Raw genomic sequence first — 23,233 nt, 5'->3', positions numbered from 1 at the left:
CACCCAGCAGATGGATATTCTTGTCAGATTACTTGTAAATGTCTTCACTCTGAGAGATTTACTGTTCACAGCTTTCTGCTTCCTGCCTCCTGACAGAAAACAAGCTCAGGATCTTGTAATGTATTTTGCAAAACCAGCTTCCTGCACATTGTGGCAGAAAATGCCTTTGTGTTTCGCAGCTCCAGGCCCTTGACTGCATCCATACCAACCGACCTCTAGTACCAGCTTTACTTCTGGAAAAACATTTATTGCTTCTTGGGAAAAGATAAAACTATAAATTGTGAATTTTATAAATGGGGAATTTGATGTCGCATTGGTTAAATGTATATTATACAACACTTAACCTAAATTCAAATCATTGTAACATCTTAGCCGCAGAAGATGTATATTTAATCTTGTGTTGGGAACTGGACATTTTGCAAGTGAGTTTGATCTTTGAGATGATGCCCAAATGACAACAACAACAAATTGCATTTATACAGCACCTTTCACATCGGGAGGATGTCCCAAGGTGCTGGGTAATGAAGGCTTTGTACTCGAGGGAAAGGTTGGAATCAAGAGGGTTGTAGGTCAGAGTGGGTGGAGGTGGGAGGATGACTGAAAACGTGGTCAAAGAGGAAGGTCTTGAGAATGGGTCTCGAAGGAGTTGGAGGGACTCTGGGATGTGTTCCAGAGTGTGGTTCCAGAAAGCTGAAGGCCCGACCCCCAATGGTGGAGCAGGCAGGACAGGGGTTAAAGACCACCAAGTGGATGGAGTGGGCAGGTAGTTCGCAGAGGTAGGGAGGAACAAGACCATGGACTGTTTAAATCATTCATGTTTGTTCCCTACGATCATAATACTATGCAAAATTGGTTCGCAAACACAACTGGTCGTCTCGTTTAAAATCAAAGCTCCCAAATGACATTTTGTATGGAAACTGTATAAATGTAAAATACAGAGGAAATCAGCTGCAGTACTTGATTCACAGGGAGTGATCAACATGTGGGTGAGCTATAAGGGCTTTCTTTGTCAATGCATTGAAAAGGATATCCGACTGATAAATATGCATACAGTGCTGCAAATGCACAACAGGTCAATCAACATTTATCAGAGAAAGGCATGTTCCTTTTTTTCAGATGTTTCCCTTCATTAATTCTGATCAGCACTTTTTGGGTGTTTGTTTCCAGTAATCAGCTATTCTTTTTATTTCTGGATATTATACTATTCTTTTTCATGGTATTTTTATCCAGGAGAATTCATGACCCCAGATGAGTGCTTTGATTCAGTTGCATTTTAAAATGCTTTTGATGATTTCACAAACAAAAACCTATTTTCTTTCAATTTCGATAAATGTAGAATTTTCCCCACTTTAACACATTGGTATGCAGCTGTTGCACATCTAATAATAATAATAATTCGATATTAAATAATAATATTTGAAATCTCTTCTAGACATCTCAAAGTACTTCACAGAATATGCTGTAAAATGAATTCACTGTCCATTTGTGGGCGAAATCTTCTCACACCTAGTCTAAATGCTTCACATCGGGAACAGATTAAACCCCCTAACACTTAAAATGATAATATTTTTCTAATCTATTAATCCATCTCTTGTATTTTGTTTTCCTCTTTCACCTGCGCTGAGCTCTGGGTGTGGTTCGAAGCTGGAGCGGATTATCAGAACATTTTATTTCAGCCTTTTCCATAACCCTCTTTCAGTTTTCCTTTTCGCTGTGCCTTGTTTCTGAGCGAGTCAGGCCGGCTGAACATAAACAGCCCTCCGCAGTTCTTCCCTAGCAGGAGGGGAGCATGTGGACCTTTCCCTCTCCCTGAGCTTGACCCAAAGTCAACCCTCTTGTTGGTACATATGGTTGCTTTATCCACAAGGCTGGTGAGCTCGCTTCATCAAAAGAAATTCTTGTGAAGAACGATCCAGGGTGTCCACTTGAGTTTTTTTTTCTGTCTCCTCACTGAAATTATTTTTGCATCATCTACCTCTCCCTTGGCTGGAGTTCACTGTCAGGTGGTGTGGTGTAAGGCTGTGAGGAACCTTATTCTTTTCCCTCTTTTCTTTGTTCTGGCTCCCGCTCAGTGCCTCCTTATATAGGGCATAATCAAAAATAGAGAACTAGCAGTGTAGAAAATCAGAACACAAAGACTCTTATTTCACAAATTGAGTCCCAGGGTGACCTGGTTGTCTGAAGGAAGCAATATGTTTTGGTATCGCTTCTTTTAGCACCAGCAGCACAACTAAACACGCTCTTCTATGGGGAAATACAGAACTTGCAGAGTTTCCAGAATCTGAGGTCAGAGAACTCTTTCAAGATCCAAGAGGGTTATTGTGGAACAATCTAATTAGACCGGGTATGAATGGTAAGATATAATGGCTGAGCCATAATGTGCCTGTGATCTTATCATGGTTATATTTCACAAATGGATTGTTTTTGCAATTGTACAGGGCTCATTTCTGAACTTGATTCCAAAAATGATCAGTCCCTCATTTCATCAATGCTGACAGGATGATATTCATTTTAATTATCTATGTGTATATATATTGGCAGATTGTAATTGGATGTTGCTTATTTAATTCTGTAATTATATGACATTGATTGCAAGCGTGCCGATTCTAATGTAAAATAATGAGCTGAAACGGTGGGTGATTTCTGAACAAGCAATTGAAGAATGGGACTGTTCAGTTTTCACAGTTTGCTTTCTGTATTTTATTTCAGATTCTCTCCCTCCTTTCAAAACGTACATTATTGGATTATTTTTTTGCTCACGAGAGTGAAGTGGTAGTTAAGTGGAAAATATTCAGGATAATGTAGGCAGTGAAATTATCATTCCATTGAATGAAAGTAAATCAAGCAGTTTTCTCACTGTTATTGTTAAAATATGATCAACTTTCAAGACGGAGGTAGGGTGTACTTCAATTATATTTAAATACTAGAGAAGAATATTGGAAAGGTGTAGGGGTCGGCGTGGCAAAAGGTTAAAAGAAGGTCATGAAGTAGAAAGTTTACTTGTTGTATTTCGATCACAGTTGTAGAATGATGTAGATTCTTTGAACAGCCTTTTTCTTATTGCTACCTTACCATCTTACTGATTACTTTAGTCCTTGAACTGTTGTTTTCTTTGATTTAAATTCACTTGAAATACCATCTGATGAGGTTGCCAGTTGTCAAAAATCATTGTGAGGTTTGGATTGCCAATTGAATTTCAAATTCAATCTGTCTGCTCCGAAAAAAAAGGATTCCTGTCATTTGAAACACTCATCATTTACGCTGATGCCCTATTATCCCAATTATTCATAATAAAAAGTCAATCACAGCGCTCAGTAAATTCTTAGCTGACAAAACAGTGATTCATTTTTCTTTATCCTCTCGCTTTTAACTGGAGCAAAGTAGCAGAAGTCAAATCATCTGGTGTTTATTTTTAGGTATCAAGGTCAAAAAGAGGAGTTTCAATATCTTCACTGCAGTGGTGGAATGGTTATTTGAGTTTAGAGCCATAGCGTTTCGAGTCAGTCGCAGATGTTCACCCAGTTGTGTTCACAGGCAACTCCAGGAATGAGCAATCAGAACACGATTCCTGCAGCTAACGCAAATGAAGATAATTTCGTTTTAGTCAAACATACATTGTTGTAACCATAACAACCTGTTTCAGAGGATACATATTTGAATATGAATCATGTTGATTCAAGGTACTTTGGGAAACAGTAGTTCTGCTTTATATACAGTGGTTAAAGGATAGACTTGTCTTAAATTGCCTTAATTTGTGTAATGACTTTTTGCGGTAAATGTTCCTGTTCAGGATTACATTTGTTCCATGATTCATTTATCATTTGCTGTCAGATTAAATGAGTGCATATTATTTCAATAGTGATTTCCACCCTTTCTGAGGGATTTACTACACCTTTCAATGCAGAGGCCATTGTAGGTTATAGTGTAGAAATCCATTTGACCAGATGTTGTATACCTGATAGGAGGTAACATTACAGTGAGTGCTATAACACAGTGATAAAATTCAGACCTAGTGACTGGTAGTTTTTTTTTAGCTTGTGATGGAGCAAGATTTTATTCTCCTTTGCATTGCTACAAAATAGGTTCAACCCCACAATTATTAATAATAACAATCCTTACATTTGGCATAGCACTATTTATGTCAGGAGGGCCGTCCCAAAGTGCTTCACAGAATAAACTTTAAAGTGCAGTGACTGTGTGTTTCGTGGGTAAACATCTGATACGAGTGGCAACAAAGGACGCGAGCAATGTAGTGTGTACATATATGAAGGAGGAGGGAATAGAGGGGATAAGGAGAGACGGAAGCTCATGTGGAGTATACACACCAGCAAAGAATAATTGGGCTGAATGGCCTGCTTTTATGCTAGAAACTATGACATTTTATGTAGTATATTGTATTCTGCAAACATTTTCCCTTCTCAATTTGCAACAGCGCAGGTTTTCCATGTCTTACCAACATACAGGAGATCAATAGGCAAATCATAATAAATGCAACGAGGCAAGAAACAGTAACATTTCCGTGTACATGGACCATAAAATCTTTAGTGTTCACACCATCTCTCAGGTGCTGCAGTTGACCATTACAGAGTTATAGGCAGCTCATTATCTGAATACTCTGTGTTAGTTGCACATTTTTTTCTAATTGTACTTTGCTTATTTATTTGAAGGGAATTTTCCTTTAAACCTCTTGCTCCTCATTACATCCTTTCCCTCGATGGACCACAAGAGTCAGTAGCAGGAAAGAGCTGAAAGATCGAAATTAGAATTTTAAATTCTGTTGGCACAAATATCTATTTGTACTTCTGAGAGAGAAATTTATCTTTAAAATTTGCACCGTGGTAATGCACAGGAAAAAAAAATGCTTTGGGCATCACAGTTGAGTTGTGTTGTGACATGATTGAGAGCTTTGTAATAAATGTAGGTTAGCCTGCAGAATAGTAAGTACTAAAAAGCTTTGTAAATTCAGCCTTTGTATTAACACTTACAGGTGCAATTAGTTATGTTTCATAATATATTAGAGGTGACAATGTGTTATCATCGAGGGTGTTATGAAATGCTGCTAATTTTGACCCCAAACCTCTCTAAGTGGTCGCTTAATAATAATCATAGTGATAATAATTTATAACAATCCTTACATTTGATGTGTAGGATTTCACTTCAGGAGGATGATTCAAGGTGCTTCGTAGGATATACTGTAAAGTGTAGTGACTGTGTGTGTTGCAGGCAAATGCTTAGCAATGTAAAAAGTAAAACTTTTCAAAAAGGTAGTATTTCTAGTGTTGCCCCACCAACCGTGCTCTGCATTTAATTACTGGGAATGATTCTGAGCCATATTCCCTTGGTAACAACACTCCAAACTCATTAGTTTGTTCTACCTGAGTTGCCATCTCTTTTTGCATTCATACACATAAAAGTTATGGACTGAGCAGGTACTCGAGAAAGCTTTCAGCCTCTCACATTCTAACGTCCTATTAACACACCGTCATTTTCAAAGTAGAATTATTCAATTCCAGCAAAATCCGGTTTGCAAATTACAGTATAAATTCCTCCGACTGTATAAGCGAATGCTCCCGAAACTGCTCCCTCTTACTGGTTTGTGAAGAAATTAGTTTCACTGAAACTTCTGGTCACTTTCCTCCTCAAAGTCTATTGCTGCAAATAGTTTGTTGGGACGTCAATTTATCCGGAACGCCCAGAATTTAGGTCATGTTTTTACTCGTTTTAGCCAAATCTAATATCGGGGTTTACTAATTCATTGTTTGCTTACGTTAAGAAGTAAACCAGGTTCTAACAAATGAATCGTGTAGCAAAGAAGAATTTTTGTAATCAGAGAGCTTCAGTTTACTAGTATTACCAAATGAAGCATTCCTACAATGCTGATTTCTGGATGGGAGCATTCAGACTTGATAAAACCTCTCCAAAGTGCTAGGAGTGAACCGATTGATTACCTGTTATGATTGCCAAAGCATAAATTAAGGAATCCAACTGATAATAACAATAATCCTTGTATTCGGTGTAGCACCTAGAGTTCTGAAAACATCTCAGAGCTAGTTCTTGAAAGTTTAAGGTGTAAAGTGTATTGACTGTGTATTTGTAGGCGAACGCAGTAGCCAAATTGTAACCAACAATTGTAGTGAAGATCAGTTTAACTAGAGGATGGTAGGCCAGGTCACCATAAAAAACGCTCTTCTCTGAAAGTGCCATGGGATCTTTATCATCCACCTGAAAAGACTGGCGGTGCCTCAATTTAACGTGTTATCTGAAGGGCGGCTCTCTGACTATTCAGCTTTCCACCAGCGCTGTATTCGTGTCAGCCGAGACTGTGAGCTCTTCAACGTCCTGACGTGGGGCTTCAACCCAGAACTTTCAGACCACAAGACAAGAGGCAACCTGATACCGATGCTCTACAGGGTGGATTTACAAAGAGACGAGTGCCACTTTGCTGCTGCTTTTCCTCGATCGCTTGTATCATTTTTCCAAGAATCTGGTTATACATTCAGAGCGCTGAAATTGTTACTGTAGAAGCAGGAGGTAATATACCTACACATTTCGAAACATCGTGAAACTGAAAAATTCTCAATGTTTGATTGAAACAAAGGATGGGAAATTACATTACATCATAGAATTCTGACCAAACAAGGATTGATTATTTTTGCATTTAGTCTCAAGGATTGCAAACTGATTGAAGAGCCAATGCCTTTATGTGTTTAAGCATAAATGGGGAAGGGAAAGGGGGAGGTGGGAGAGAGAGAGAGGGAGAAAGAGTTTGAGAGCTCAGTTTAGTATGGATGTAAAGTATTAGCACCAAGGCAGTAAGTAGATTGTCTGAGATTTCTGTGGTCTGGCTCCTTAAAGCTGTGAATATAATTGACTTGCCAATCATCGCCTTGCAATGCCTAGCAATTCTGTGGGAAAGGATGCAAAGTAACTCCATTGAATCCTTGATTTGATATCAAGCCATAAGCCATGAAGTGTCCTTTTCCATTAGTGGCAAGTCTTTTTGATTGAGTGCAGTATTTTTTAAACTTAGGCCGGGAGAATCGTGGCAGATAGACCAGATTATTGATCAGTGTAACAAAAAAGTTTCTGACAATCGCGATGTTAATTATCCATTTCTACAGATTGTCTTGTTCAAGTACTGGCTGTAAGTACCCTAGTGAAGTGTCAGTGCCTATGATTTCAGTGCCTTGCAGTCTGCCTTTTTCAGAGAAGCAAAAGGAGCATTTGTTTTCACGATGTATCAGTTTTCTAACGGAAGGTAAAGCTCTTGTTTAATTATTTTAAAAGAAATAAAATGATTCTCACTATTTGGCATATGCCATCCTGTATTAAATTATGGGGTTGCCTTTAAATTGGATTGGAGGAGGCAAATAGGAATCTTACAGCTGCTAAACACATTGCATTAAATGATGGCTTATCAATAATAAATATGTTGGTGGTTATTGGGCCTTTTAATAGGAAATGCAGCAACCATGACAGAATTGCTGAGCTGTAGCATTTGGTTAAGTTGCGACTGCTTACAGCGTGATGATATTTTATCGTTTCATTTGTAACAGTGCGGTTCGTATCGAGATTCCTTCATAAGGATTTTGATTTGCAAATTGTGACTTCATCTGCCGGATGAAAAAGCAAATTATTCAGAGGAAAACTGTGATACGCGAAGTGATAAGTATCACTGGTGACTAGTTATTCAGCCCATGAAATATTGGTGATTTTAAAACACGTCAATTTATTCCGGAAATCTGTACAATATACCAAATTCAAGGATTATTATTACATGGAAGGATTTGCTTCTGAGCATTAAGGGATTTGCAGGATACTCATCCAATGAATCAGAAACAAATGTCACTCTGACATTTCGAATAGTACTGAAAACTGATGAACGTGAACATTTAGCTTTCCCTTCCAGATTACCTTTTTTTATTATGGGATCATTTCACAAGTGGGCAAGTGGAGATGATGATTGCGACACTTCTGACCACTCCCTAACAACTTCCCTGACCCAAGGGCTATCTCAGTCCTCTGTGCAATGGGAGCGCATGTCTATCTTCTCCCCTGTGTAGGTACTGGCTAGAGAAAAACAAATGAAAGAAATAAGCAGCTTTTTCTAGCCAAATGCAGGGCTCCGAAAGGCAGAAATTAGAATGCTTTGTGGGCAAAGTCAGCACAACTCATTTGTAAATTTATGGCTTGTTGTTTATGTTGTCAGATTCATTTATGGGGTACAAATGCTTTACTACAGCCTTGGGTGCTACAAATGCTTGCGTTTTATTGTCCCAGTCTATTATGTTTAGAATTATACTGGCAGCTTGCAAACTGAGGAATTTTTCGAGATGTTTCCAGGTGCTCACAAAGTCACCAGTAGGACGCCAGTCGTCAATTGCTAGAATCACTACGCTTTACAATATATCCCATGAAGTGCTTTGCGATGTCCTCCTGACATGTGAATGGCTCTACATCAAATTTGAGGATTAGTTTTATTATTATTGTTCAGTCTCAGTAGGAGGACTGCTGGATATCAGAGAAAATGATTGCATTGGGGAGGCTGCCTGTTTGTGTTTTTCTAGCCTGCTTTGGCAGCCACTCGAATTGTCAAATCCGGATGTTGTAATGGGGGAGAAAAATATTTCCTGACTGGTATGACTCAGTTGGTAATGCTCAACTCTGGTTCAGAAGGCTGCAGGTTCACCACAGTGTAATCACCCATGGAATTGTTACAGTGTCACTAACGTTCACATTTACCCTGGGGTTAGCAGCTTTTAATTTTGCAGTTTGGAGCGAACTATTCAACATTGAAGGTTGAAAATTAAAACTTATCAGGAATCCAGCTGGAACAGACCACAGGTCACCGGAGTTTAAAGACAATGTGTTGCATTAAGCTTTGCACAAAAGATATAATAAGGGGCCATGCACTAGGATTTCAGCAGACAAGAGTTTGACAGGAATACATTTTTACAATGTAAATGCGAAAGCATTGTGGAAACTGCAAAGCTTAATTGATATCATAAAAGTAAGGAGGCAGCATTGTAAATGTGAATATATCATTGCGTGTGTGTGTGTGTGCCCATGATTTTCAGGTTTCCAGATGAATCATTGAAGAATAAAGCATCACTGAAGAAGGTCAGTGATTTATTCTCCAGTGTTTCAAATTATAGCTACACAGCTACACTTTCCACAGCAATATCGTGTTTGACTTGGACGGTGCGTATAATTGACCCTGTTTTCACGTGGCATTGGTAATTGGTAATGTCTGTCTGCTCTGCAAGTCTGACTATGAGTTTAGTTTCACTTCACCTCAGTAAATCAGTTTCATAAACTGTTGGAATTTGCTGGTGCTCAATCGCTGAACTGCTTGATATTGTTTTTATTACCTTGGCAGACTGAACAATTCAGACAGACCACCAGGCTTTGTGCGATGTGAGCCGCAGAGGGAACCTGGTGTAGCCCAGAAGGCAAATAATCTTTGGGGCCAAAAGAGATTTTATTATAATTTTATTATAATTTATTAAAGGTTTCAGCATTGTGTACAGATGAAAAGAAACATATCATGTTTGTGGCATCTAATTGGTTCAGAGTTAAATGCACCATGGTCTTAAATGCAAGTCAAGAAAAACACACTTGGGTATAATAAAGTGCTTTAAAGTTGCATTTTACACTGGCCAGAAGATAATCAGCTATTTGTTGTAGTACCAGGAATTTAATTAAAACAAGCTATTTGCTGTAACAATTATCAGCAATTGCAAATGACGTGGTCTGTTGAGCAGACTCCAGGCACTGACTACAGTGACCATTTTCTTGGCTCTCACCTGTGCCACAAAAAAAGGGTGGAAGTGCACCTGGTTTTAATGCGAGTGGACTTATTTTCCTCCCAAAAAAACAAATGCAGTATTTCTGTTTTATTGGTCCAAGCAATTTTCTGTCAGAACAAACGGCTGGAGGTCTGTTCTGCTGGGCGATGGCTCCAGCTGTTTCTGATGTGAGCTAATCTGGTCTGCCATCGCACTGTCTGAGGGTAAGGAGTGATGATGGATGGGATAGTGGTCCTCAAATCTATTCTAGTGCCAGACTACTGCAGGTGGGCTTCTCTAGGTAGCCCCACTTCGCACATCACCCTCACAGTCAAAGTGACATTCCTGAGTGGACAGCAGGCCCACTAATCTGCCTTAAATAAAACAGCATTAAAAACAGTTGGAATTTACAGCAAAGTATGTGCATATGGTAATTATTATCTGACAGGTTATTAGTCATACGAATCACAATATTAATGATTCCTCCACTAATAAATCCTGCTTAAAACAAACCCCCTAGTCGTGTAGAATCGTGGTTATATGAATGGAATTTTTTAAAAAATGTTAAGAGATAAAATGAGTGAAATTCTTCTCAGTACAAATGCACCATTGGAATTTGTTTCACTGAGTCAGGAGTGGACTTTTTAAGTAAGTTCCTAAAAGTGTTTTGTTGCTACAGTACTGAAATCCTATTGCATCCGAGTGCATCGGTGTATCCTGTCTGTAGTGAATCTGAAAATGAGCAGATTGCAATGGCGTCTATTCAGGTAGCATTAAGGTAGCTTCAATCTCTTTAGAGCTTTCTTGTTGTAGAAAAAAAACTTTTCCACAGTACAGAGACAGAAGATAATACACCACCAAAATGGTCTTCGGAGTATGGAGGCTTTATCAATCAACCCAATGGCTTTCTCTACAGTAATCAACTGGAACACCTAAGGTTCATTAAATCTACATTCATTTATATGGATTTGCAGCTGTGCCCCTACTGCACTTCATTTATCATGTTAGCAACCAATTATACGTGCAGAAATCAGCCTGAGTCTGTTTTTTGGAACCATTATGAAAATTTATGTATAAATTTCTCCTCCTGACAGATATGGACAATGAGTAATCAATAGATTACTGACCGGACTATGCTTAAGAGTGCTTTCTTTTTATATGCAATACGCCTTTTATTTGAAAGAATTCCCCTTATCTAAAATTAATCTGTTCTGCACCTAGACTGATGAAAGCCACTTGATTTGCAGCTGATATTAGAGATCATAAAACCCAGTACCCTCTGGATTAGAAGGGGTTAAGGGGTTAGTTCCCCTGCAACACGTTATTTATACAGTTGGGGTTTGTCCTGAACCCTGTCGAGTTCTGCGTTCCTTTCCATCATTTGTAATAGTCATCTGTTTTTTAATGCTGAATATTAACAAGTCAACATTAAATAAATCTACAGTTGATGTAAACCTACAGAGTCTCTATTTACTGTATCCTCTGTATTATATGATGGATGACACTGGGAATAGATGTTTGGGAGCAACTGCAAGATGGCATTGGTATCGAAAGGTACAGGCACTGTCACACACTGAGTCAATGCCATTGAATAACTCTCAAGTGAAGCCCAAGATGACATTATTGCCTTGAAATCACTCCAAAGTTGCTGCCTTTTATAATACACTGGGGTTTTCTTGTGCAATGGTATTATCCTGCCACAAAATGTTTCATGAGTAATTATATTCTCGACAGTACAGCATTAGTATTTCGGGTAAAATATTGGGATACAAACACATTTTGCGCCATAAACACCCATGTCCGCACTGTGGGGCATTCTTTCTGTGGGACGTTCTCAAACTCAGGTAGGCCTCGTCCAGAGATTCGTGCAGTGTAAAGGTACAAGCATTTGGTCAATAAAATGCGGCACTCATCTGCTTCAGCATCAAGGTTACTCAGTGTTATTCAGATTCTCAGAGGATTAAAGACTAGTCTAATACAGGTGACATTATGTTTTATTGTTCCTCAACATTTAAATCTCTTAGTCTCATCTGTGTATAAAATAAATCTTGCCTTATATGCTAGATAGGGCAGCCACACAGTGGCAAATTGCTCAGCATGACCTCCAGGTTAGGGCACATCAGTCATTACAAGTGCATGTTTGGGAGCTAAAGCAGAGAAATTAAACCAGTACATTTGCAAGGACCTAAGATATCGAGCTCATGTGACTGACAGAGACTGAAAGAGCAGAGAGGCAATACTGCAAGCTCTATAGATAGGAGCTGCAGTGAGGATTCAACTCTTGAACAGATGAGGTAAGAAGATATGTACTTCAAAATGCCTCGCACTACATTGATGAAAAAATTGAGTTTTTTTTTCCCCTTCCCTTGAACACAGCTCGGTATGAGGACTGTAAGAATGTGATTTGTAGAGAAGAGGTGCTTCTGAGAAGTGCCTTTGCTCAGACACTCAGGTTATGACCAGCAAGGTAAAGCTAGGCAGTTTCATTTATCTGCAGGAAATGATTTCAGATGATAACTGATTTCAATGTAGAAGCTGCATTATTTGCCGGATGAAGGAAGGTTACTGAGAAAAACTAGTAATGCTGCAAAAATGGCACAGTCGTATAAAATTGAACTGAATTATTAAAGCCTCCAGACTAACGAAGGCTGGGTGAGCAAAGTCACCAATGTAGGTCTCAGATGTGTCCGGATGTCTCTGTTTTTAACAAGTATTCTCAGCGTGAGTGCTGCTCTAGCTTACCTGTGGATACGGAATACAAAGAAAGGCTAAAATGAGCTCTGGGTGGAGGTGGCGTGAAAGTGACGACCGCAGCTACAACTATGTGCTAGTTCAATTTTCAGCATTGCTTATTTGAGGAGTATCCCATCCAGAATACATTTCACCTTTTATTTTATCAATGTGTGTGCTGTTAGTTCGTAAAGTGCCTTTTGCGCATGGCATAGAAGCTCTATATTACTACCATTGCATTTGCATGTATATAGTGCCCTTAACACAGGTAGTGTCTTGGAGCACTGATATATTACTAAATTATTATTATAATGGATAGCGTAGCGGAGCAGAACTAAGGTACACCTGCAGTATCTGCACATCTTAACCACCTGCTGTGTTAAACATTTTGCTTCCTGTTTATAAGGAGTTGGGTGTTTGCATACAGATGTGCTCCGAGATCAATTTTGTAAAGAGCTTAGACATTTTTTTTCCACGTAGAAGGTACTATATTAATGAACGTTGTTGTTGTTGCTGCTGTGCATTTTGCTACAAACACAAGATGAGCAACTCAGAATTGCGTAGAGCACAAAACTAAGACCACCTTAAAAAGATGTTTTCGATAGCAAGTGGACACCTACAGCTGCAGTATGAATGCAGTTGGACTGTTTGTTGGCTGTTTTTTAATGGTGTTGCTAAAGAGTTGGTTAAATCCAACTGCATGTTATTTAACAGCCCACAGATCCTTCTGATAAGGAGGGAGGTGTATAAATCAGCCCTCCTGCTCTGAGCCATTCTATCACTTTGTGTGTAGCAGTTATAAGAGATGCATAAAACTGAATGCTATGCACAGATGCAGTGTGCTGGAGCTCCGACGTCTTGTGCCGTAGGGTTTCACTTGGAATCTAATTTCTCAGATGATGAGTGTGTGATGCCTTCCTGAATGTGAGTTTTGCGTAGTTCAAGAAACACTTGATTTTTCAGCCCATTTGTGCCCATTGAACAGCATTTATTGAATACTTTGCACTCACTTAACTTTCAAACTCAATTTTTATTGAATTATGCGGGTACAATTTTTCATTCAGTCCTGACCACTTGTGTGCGTGCAGTTATTACCCTCCCCCATTAGTACCATTATTTTATATCAGTTATTTTCCAAATGGAAGACNTTTTTTCTCTGTAGCTCATGCAGTTTGCACACATGATGCTTCCTAGAGTTAGTGTGTATGGAAATCTGATGTCTGTTGAATCTAGAGCCCAGCAATAATCCAATTTTAGTGAATCACATTAATAATAACCCTTGCAATTGATATAGCACCTTATCGCATCATTAAGACGTCTGAAAGCACTTCAGAGAAGATATTGTAAAGTGGATTGAATGTGTAATTTGGGGGCGAAACGTCAAACTAAATTTTTATTGAATTATGTGGGTGCAATTTTCCACTTGTACCCATGCACACAGTTATTACCCCACATACACACACACACTTACCACCCCTCCCATACCATGAAATCCCACTTATTAAATATGTATTTGTTCTAATAGCATAGTCTATATGGGTTTCTGATGTTTGATTTGCTAAATGGTAAATGGCTGCTGGGCAGAATTGATATTGTCAATTCTGTCGCAGTGAGCGTGGGTGAAAGGTCACCGCATGGCGGGTAGACAAAAGGTCAACTTTCAATTACCAAGTGAAAAGCTGCATTGACTGCATTGTTTTTCAATTGCAGAACTGAAAGCGACCGAAGCAAAGAAGAAATACTCTCCTTCCTCGGGTGGACAGGAGGCACAATGTTACAATCATGCCGGGCACTGGGGTTGATTTTGCTGTGTGCTGTAGCTCTTGTGAGTCCCGGATCAGCCGTCCTGCGCTTCAAAGCCCGTTTCCAACGAGATCGCAGGAACATCAGACCCAATATCATCCTCATTTACACGGACGATCAAGATGTGGAGCTTGGTAAGATGGACAACATGCTATTCTGATGGTTAAGACCTACTTTGTTCTGCAACAAAATCCACTTCCTTTTTCCCATTTACTTCCCCCCTCCCCTCTCGTCCTTTCATGGAGTTTTCCCTCGGCTAGTAAAGCAGCGAGAGGTAAACCCACCGCTACAGTCCGTGAATACTGCTAACAAATGTTTCAAACATCCTTGCAATTCTCCTTTATTTCCACCATTGTCAAGTGGTGATGATTAACACATCGAATTACATAGAATGCCCCAGAATAGAGCACAGAAATGCACTATTTGGTCCAGGTGTTCCATGTCAGAGTTTATATTCTACATGAACCTTAATCCATTCTAATTCCCCACCCTCTTCCCTACACCTCTATTCCTTTTAAAGACGTTCGCACTGCCTTTTGCGTGAAGAAGTTCCTACTAATCTTTCTTTTAGATGTAGAGGAGGAAAAATCATCACAAAGTTGCAAATCCCACCCTGTTAATTTTAAACGTTGCCATTTTTTAAATGCCAAAAGGAAATAATTTCCCAGCAACGAATAAACAAAAACATTTCAGGAACCAAACAGATGCCAAAGGAGATGGGTGATTCTGCCTAACCTGGACGGAACACAAGATAAAATTTCCTGATCCCTTTATATTCATAGCACACAGATCATTCAAATGAATAATAAAATCTTTGCGATTTCACATCATTCCTCAAATCGAATGGAACATTAATGCTCATTCAAAAAATGTAAATTCAAACACTGTCGCTAAACGTAAGTGTCTAAGACCGCTTCTTCTCGCTGGTCTAATTCTAAACCAATTTGCGTATTCCGAGTGTTTCTGTGTTCATTTCCTCCACTTTCCATGTGCCTGGCATCACATCATTCACCAGCTGAGAAGGTGGGATGCTTCATGCTGTGGATTTCTCCATGGCTTGTACTTAGTGACTCCCACTGATCAGCCTGTAGCAAATGTGACTCAAGCTCGGAGAGTTAAGCAGGATGATTCCTATTTTGATGATCCCTCCCTATCACCAATGTGCAATCATAGAAATTACTGCACAGGAGGAGGATTTGTGCTCCATCGGTGCTGGGTCGCACACTAAACTATCTATGCTAATTCCCATTCCCTGAATTTTTTTTTACTTGTGTCCTTTATTATCCTTCCTCTTCAAATGTTGATCAAATCTTTTATTAAATCCTTCAAAAGCCACCTGTGGCAAAGAATTCCATTTTCCAACAAACTTCCACGTGGAAAGGTGTCTTCTAAGCTCCTAACTGTGGTGAGTTATGTTGGGCAACAATTTCAATGGGGGCATCAGTCCTCAAGTTCCTCTTCATAACCTTGATGTTCCATAACCATTATTCTTCTGAAGCCAACAATGGCCCCTGAATGGTACAAATAAGAACATTTTCTGTTCCATACTACTGTTACAACTAGTCTGTCTCATATCCACATGAGTCTCCATCCCTCTTATTTCCCTCTACTGTAGCACTCTATTCCCTTCTTCCTCATGTGTGCAACAAGTTGTCTCGTAAATTTGTTGATGCTTCTTGCTTCAAACATGTTTTCCAGTGGTGTATATTCTTACTATCGAAAGGGTTGAGTAGTAAGGATTCTTCACATGGTTAAAATAATCAACTCGTAGCCACAAACTGCTGTGAAGATTGATTTGTGGAGATGTTCTTGTGTGATGCATTCGACAGAGAACCCCAATACTGGACAATGATTTTCAAAATTCTTATGTGACTGTCTTTTAGGTTCCTTGCAAGTGATGAATAAGACCAAAAAGATCATGGAACAAGGAGGAGCCCATTTCACAAATGCTTTTGTGACAACACCCATGTGCTGTCCTTCGAGGTCCTCTATGCTCACAGGGAAATATGTCCACAATCACAACACTTACACAAACAACGAGAACTGCTCATCCCCTTCCTGGCAGGCCACACATGAGGTCCGCACATTTGCAGTACATCTGAACAACACTGGATACAGAACAGGTCTGTTATTTTTCATCTCAATTTTTAACGGTGTCAAATAAGTTACGCTAAATCAGCTTAATCCTGTGAAGCTCTTTGAGACATCCTCCTGATATGAAAGGCACTAAATGAAATGCAAGGATTATTGTTATTAATTACTGTCAAATGCCGTGGCTGTACTTGTAGGCAAATACAGCAACCATTTGTGCCAGCAAAGTCTCACAAACAGTCATGTTTGACTGTTAATCAATTGACCTGGAGTTAATGTAATCACTGTATTTGAAGTGTATTTCAAGTGTAATGACTGTATTTTTAGGCTAACACCTACAAAATTAGTATAAAATTTCTTTGAGACATGTTGGGGTCCTAAAAATGTAAGTTCTTCTTTTTTTTTCTCATCTCAGTCTTTATCTTTCCCTATATCCTCCAATTTTGTTCACAAGCAGATGCTTATTCAAGTGTATTTTGAAACGATGCAACTTTTGAAGGTACTCAACATTCATTGACTCGAGCCTTAACTAGATTTGTAGCATCAGTAAAGCGAATGCTGTCACATGCCTTCCCCTAGTGGCTCCATCATCATGCTGGTTGAACAAAGCATGTAGACTTCAGTTTACACCAATGACCTACTTGAAGTTATTTCTCAATAGTATCAGGAGGAAATCAAATGAAATCAAAATGTCCCCAATGGTATTGCCGGAAACATATCATTGCCTTGCTTGCTTGCCAATAACAGCACAGCATGTTAATGTTAGAAAACATATATTATGTCCTCTCTAATTGTTAATCGAAAGAAAGAAGGGAAGTTTGTGTAGCACTGCGGAACGGATCCTGATTAATATAAATAGAATAATTCATTACCCTACACCAGGCTGTGATGGCTTGATAAGCTATCCTGGAACCTTTGTTATTCAGCGGATTGAGATACTTTTCAAATGTTATTTTTAGACAGACAACCGTGGATTTTTGCCTTCCTCCCAGAACCTCTTCACAGAAACAGAATTAATGAATATCAATTGTGGAATCATGCATTAGATATTTTTGAAGTTCACCATCCCTACAGTTGAACACAAAAAATTATATCCTATTTCACGGCTACACACCAGTGTTGAAACCTTAGCCATGGCACACTGCGCTGATTGCCTTGATGGTACAATTTTGACACATTCTGGCTGTGCTAAGAACAGATAGTAGCAAACTCAGAAAATACAAAAGTAAAATCGTTGCCATTTTATTAAGCAAGTATAGACTTTGTGCTTCCTTATGGGTTCCTCTTCATTCGAGAAGAGAACAAAATACCAGGCATACAAAAGATCATGTTATATGTACATTTTATAGGGTTTACGTCTTCCAGACCAGTTTTCAGACAAACTAGCAACCCATTCGGTTAAATATCTACTGCTATAATAATAATAATCCTTGCATTTGATATAGTGCTTTTCACGTCGGGAGGACGTCCCAAAGCGCTTCACAGAACACACTCTAAAGTGAATTGACTGTATATTTGTGGGCGAACGCGGCAGCCAATTGCGCACAGCAATGTCCCACAAACAGTCGTAGATTCAAATGACCAATTTATTATTGTTTTGGGTTTTGGAGGGATTATTATTAGGTGTGTGGAGTAAGGAAACTTGCCCAAGGTTTCGCCCTCTGCCTGGAATTGAACTCAGGTCTCTCACTTGCAAAGCGAGTGCTCTAACCACTGAGCTACAGGACTCCACAAATATGCTATGGTAATCTTTTGTCACAATTGAGAGCGAGCTCAATTGGAAGTGACACAAAGCTATTTTCTCATACAATCCAAACTCCCTTGTTTCGGCATAATTATTTTCAAAGGTTTTATATAATATTTTGTAAAAAAGAAATTGACATTGCTTTTAAAAAAATACCAGTATATGTTTGGCTTCTTGTGCTTCATTCCCACTTGATCATACATTGAGATCTATCTTCTGTAAAGATTATACATGTTACCAAACAAAGTAAATCTATTGAAACTGGCTTCACAGAGCTTCAAAATGTCAAACTCGTGTTGTCTGCATTGTCTTTAGAGAATTAATGCAAGCTATGTTCAGCTGCTCCATGTAATAATCTCCTACACTGTGGGTCAGAAAAATATTAGTTACTGAGATTGGAAAATGAGCACCGCAACAAAACTAATCTAAAACGAAAATAGATTTCTGCAGAACTTTCATGTCGAGACAGAAATTATGGTAGAATCTTCTCCCTGTTAATATGCGCGAGGAACATAAATTCCAGCTCAAAGATTAGACAACATTATCGAATGGCAGCATTGGACTACGAAATGTCAAAAGACTGCAACATGCTGCTTTCTGTTGTTCAGCAATTGATTGTGCTACGTCTGATAACTGCCCGTGGGCTTAAAATATAATGTGTGGTATCTATTCTTGAACAAATCACTTTAACCTTGACAGGACCTGCCCAGGTGAAATCAGCTGGCGGTGCTCAGGACTGAGAGAACTCATTTTGCAGCACTCACCTCCATCTCTTTTAAGATGCAAAAGTGTGAGCCTGACTTGACCTCAGCTATAAAGCTAAACTTTGGGATCAGTTTTTAAAATTAGAAAGAGGTACAGGATAGGCTATATCCATTAAAAAAAAATGTCACGGCAAATTTAAAACCCAATAACACTGCTAAAAATGTATCCAGTGGAAAACATTGCTATTTGAGTGTTGATTGTTGAATTATCTAAATTCAGATATCCTATAAACTGTGTAGAGCACCGCAACTGTGTAGAGGCCTAATTCCTCCTTCCAATTGCACAATAATGTGTTTTTTAATTGGAGTCTTGATGAAGTTTTCTACTGAATCCATACACACACAGTTTGATTTAAATTTGACTACACATCACGAAAATCATTGGGGCTTTGTCAGGCAACAGTACTAAGGTAGCTAAAAGTTTTTCCCATTCCTTAAATTCGCTCAGAATAATAAGTTATTGGTCTGGGAGCTACCAGTACATTCCCTGCTTAAATACTTGCGGCCACATTGTTTGGTCTTGCCATTTAGAAAACCCAATTTGGCACAGCTTACTGCTATATTACAAAAGTTTTGGATTTCACAATAAAACATAACCTCAAAGCTATTAATATGCGGTGAAGAGAAAGCAGAAAAAAAGGCAAGATAAATATCTTCACTGAAACCGCTAATGGGTTTTCTGTCTCCATCTAGCACTGCTAATACTATTTACAGTTTGAAACAGATCCCTGAGCTTTGGTAAATTAGAGAAGAGCCTGATCTAAAGAATGTGAGACTGGGATTGGATTTCACCCTTCATCCACGATGTGCATTTGCAAGCAATGGGCTGTATCTGTGCACAGGCTGAGAACATTACTATAAAATAATTTGTTATCAGAGTGTGTGTTGAGGTGTGCAAAATGCAATTTTTCATACCATCTATCAGGAGCCCATAAGATTGCTTTAGCTTAGCTTTATTCTGTCTCTTGCGCATCTGACATTCAGAAAGCTTTTTACCAGTTCCTGGGGTGAAGTAATTGATAACAATTTTCTTTATAGACCACAGCAATTTTCTGCAACACTATGATAAGAAGATGGCTTGGCACTATGGGGGTATAAGCAACCTACCAACACTGGTTTCCGTCTTACTGACCATATTAACTCTTTAGCATTTCTTATGGTCCACCTGCAGAATAGAGATCAAGCACAAGAGTTTGAACCTTCTGTAGCTCCTCGCTTTCCACCCATTCCAGTCTGTGAAACATATTTGTGTCACATAAACGTCCGAGGACTTATGGATAGTTCTTCCTTCTATTGCGTATTTCCATTGCAGATTGCCTAGCAAATACAAGCATTATTATTTGCTGCACATTGTCTTCTGGTGATGGATACCCGCATTAGTATGTCTGATAGAGTGCCACTTGGGTACCTTGGCACAGATTTTTAATCATGTTATCGCTTTCTGCTGTATCGCTTGAGTTAAACAAAACTCCACAGAAATGATGTTCGAATTGTATAATGCAATCCTCAGTGGCCATCGCGAGGTGCAATTTCTTTTCATTTCAAGGCGCGATTCAATCACAGTGGCACTTCATGATTTCTGCTATCAGCAAAAAAAATCTCATTGGATAAAAAAAGGAGAAAATATTGCATAAGTTCAAACTGTGTGTTTTGCAGAAGAACACGGATCAGATTGTTTTGTAAGGATTTCTGGGATTTGAGGCAATTTTGCTAAATTTTCCTCTTAATCCCTGATCCCCTCTGTATAGTTCTGCATTCCACTACATACAATTATATTATCAATTATAAGCTGTGCTCAAAGCTGTACTGTCAGCTTGCTCCTTCAGTTACTTAAGCAGTTTGTGGATTGTGTTAGCTTCATCAATAAGTAGACCATTGCATTTTATGACTCCAAATTTGATCTTTAGACCTCATTGACAGAATTGCATAGCTTTTTTGCCTAAAGAATTAGATTTTTCTTCAGGCAAAAACCTATGTAATTCTGTAAGAATATTGCCCCACCCCCTTGAAAAACGTGCGCTAATGTAGCTCTAAATTAAAATTATAAGTCCCGACTGTCTGTCCAGGTAGATGTTCAAGATTCCATGGCGCTATTCGAAAATAGAAGGTAATTTCTCCCGGTGTGCTGGCCACAATCCCCCAAATAAAATTGGTTATTCACTTCAAGGCTGTTTGTGGGACATTGCCGTGCAGAAATTGACTGGCGTGTTCACCTACAGAATACAGTCACTGCACATTACAGTACTGTACTGCTCGTCAAGACTTACACTTACTGATTGATCTTAAATCCTATTTTGCAGGCTTTTGCAAACCTGTCCCAGATATAGCCCTCTCATCCAGAAGATCTTTCCTCCCTTGCTTATTTTAATGTTACGATCAAACTCAATCTGTAGTTCTCTTAAACCTATCGACAAGGTGTAGGCTAGGCTCCCTCAGTTACCATTTTTTTTTACTGTTTTACTGTACACTATGACTCTCCACCAACTCCAATAGTTTGGCCACAATTTAACATGTTCACGACATTGAGAGGATATTTTTGGCTTGAATACAAAAAACTAACATTGAATCGAGAAGTAAAGGTTCCAGGATATTCTCGAATGGGCGAATGTGGCAAGGTCCATTATATACTCAAACTGTCCCAAGCCACAACGTGCTTCTCGCAAGAAGGAAAGGGAACATTTAGGGGATTTGGTAAGCTACAAAACACTCTTACATCCAGATTCTCTTCCCGATGTAAATTATAAATGTGATTCTCTGAAAACTGACTGATCAGAAATCTCCAGCCTGCTGATCTATTTGTGGAAGGTTTTTGAAAACTGCAGATTAAATACAAGAGTCCTTCTGTTAAAGTGGTTTAATTTTCTCTTTTTCTGTTGCAGCTTTCTTTGGAAAGTATCTCAATGAGTATAATGGCAGTTACATTCCACCCGGCTGGCGAGAGTGGGTTGGATTAGTGAAGAATTCACGGTTTTACAATTACACACTTAATAGAAATGGCGTAAAGGAGAAGCATGGATTTGACTACTCAAAGGTACTTGGCTATAAATAGTCCACTGCAGTTCTCTACAGTGTTCAAGTGATGAATATGGGCAATGATCCATCAAATTTAGTAATTTTAGTAAAAAAAATCTCAGTTTTCTTTATACAGTGCTGTCCCTGTTTCCTGAACAGATCACGAGTCCTTAAGAAAAGTCTAATAAGATTGAATTTCTGCAGTGATATAATTTAGTGATTTTTGCTTCGAACTTTTGTAATGTTTGGAGTAATTTATCTTTTGCTGACTCTGCTCATTGAGACAGTTTTATGCAAAGGTCACTGGTCAAGTTATGAAAGTGACCTGAATTGACATAAAGGACATTGTGGAAGGGAATCACAGCCATTAAAAGCAAATACAGAGGGAAAAATCAATGTCCATATCATTTATAATTGCCTATAATTAGTTGAGAGGAAACCTTAACTCTCCATTGACTACAGTGTTATTTTTAGATTAAGAAAAAATCTAGAAAAAGTTTCCAAATGAAAATCTACTAAATTATCGATATCTTTTTCGTTGTACTTACTGTCAAAGAGCAATCACATTATGACAATGTAGATTGTAGTTGTTAACAATTTCATGATCCTTTTGTTTAGTAGAATTTTAAGGAACCGGTATGGAAGATGATGCAGAAATAGAAATGGATCTTGACTTTATTGATGTAAATGAAATGCACCCAGTGGTTGAATGGAATCAAAGTCGTGATTCCCCTTGAGTCTGGATCTTATTATTTGTTCCACGATTTCCCTCTTGATTTAGTGTATTTATTTCTGCACTCGAGGCCACAAAGTAATATCAGAGTGGACCCGATGGCTCCATAAGAGTGAAAATATCAATACAGCACAAATCATTTTTCAGGAGCCTTGGATACTATTTGGATAACTGGTGTGGATTAATGTGTCTATTTAAATTTGAAGTTGTAAATTGAGAGACAAATTTCTTCTTGGTCAATTCAGTGGAAAAATGTAATAACCTAACCAGGCATCTTTCTGCGGTGTAAATCTTAGTGAGACGTGTTCCCATTTTCTAATGCTCAAAGAATATTAATGAGAAGGTTTACAATTTGCTGTCCGGTGTAAGCAAAGTTCCTGCTCAGCAGATCCATTTGCAAAGTGTCTACTTCTTTAAATTTGTCTGTAATGGTGTAAACCTAACACTCCTGATCCACAATAACCAGCAATTGATTTATCAGGTAAGGACTTGTGCTCCAGGCTACTCTCATTGACTTCGCACATTTTCTGTCGAGAAAGATCCTCTTTCTGGATATTGTCACATTTTT

General features: G+C 38.7%; 1 protein-coding gene across 5 annotated transcripts in view; it reads left to right on the top strand.

Moving 5' to 3' along the window:
* Positions 1-23,233, top strand: part of LOC103190585 (extracellular sulfatase Sulf-2) — a 115,014-nt gene that overhangs the window by 64,010 nt on the left and 27,771 nt on the right. For all 5 annotated transcript variants that reach the window (XM_007911433.2, XM_007911459.2, XM_007911450.2 and 2 more), the window contains 3 exons: positions 14,229-14,455; positions 16,205-16,444; positions 21,800-21,951. In XM_007911433.2, the coding sequence (XP_007909624.1) occupies positions 14,290-14,455; positions 16,205-16,444; positions 21,800-21,951 (558 nt within the window). In that variant the 5' untranslated portion in view covers positions 14,229-14,289. The remainder of the gene's footprint in view (positions 1-14,228; positions 14,456-16,204; positions 16,445-21,799; positions 21,952-23,233) is intronic.

The sequence above is a fragment of the Callorhinchus milii genome, unplaced genomic scaffold (genome assembly GCF_018977255.1).
Source record: "Callorhinchus milii isolate IMCB2004 unplaced genomic scaffold, IMCB_Cmil_1.0 Scaffold18, whole genome shotgun sequence".
NCBI classification, from domain to species: Eukaryota; Metazoa; Chordata; class Chondrichthyes; order Chimaeriformes; family Callorhinchidae; genus Callorhinchus; species Callorhinchus milii.
This window is presented reverse-complemented; position numbering and strand designations above follow the sequence as displayed.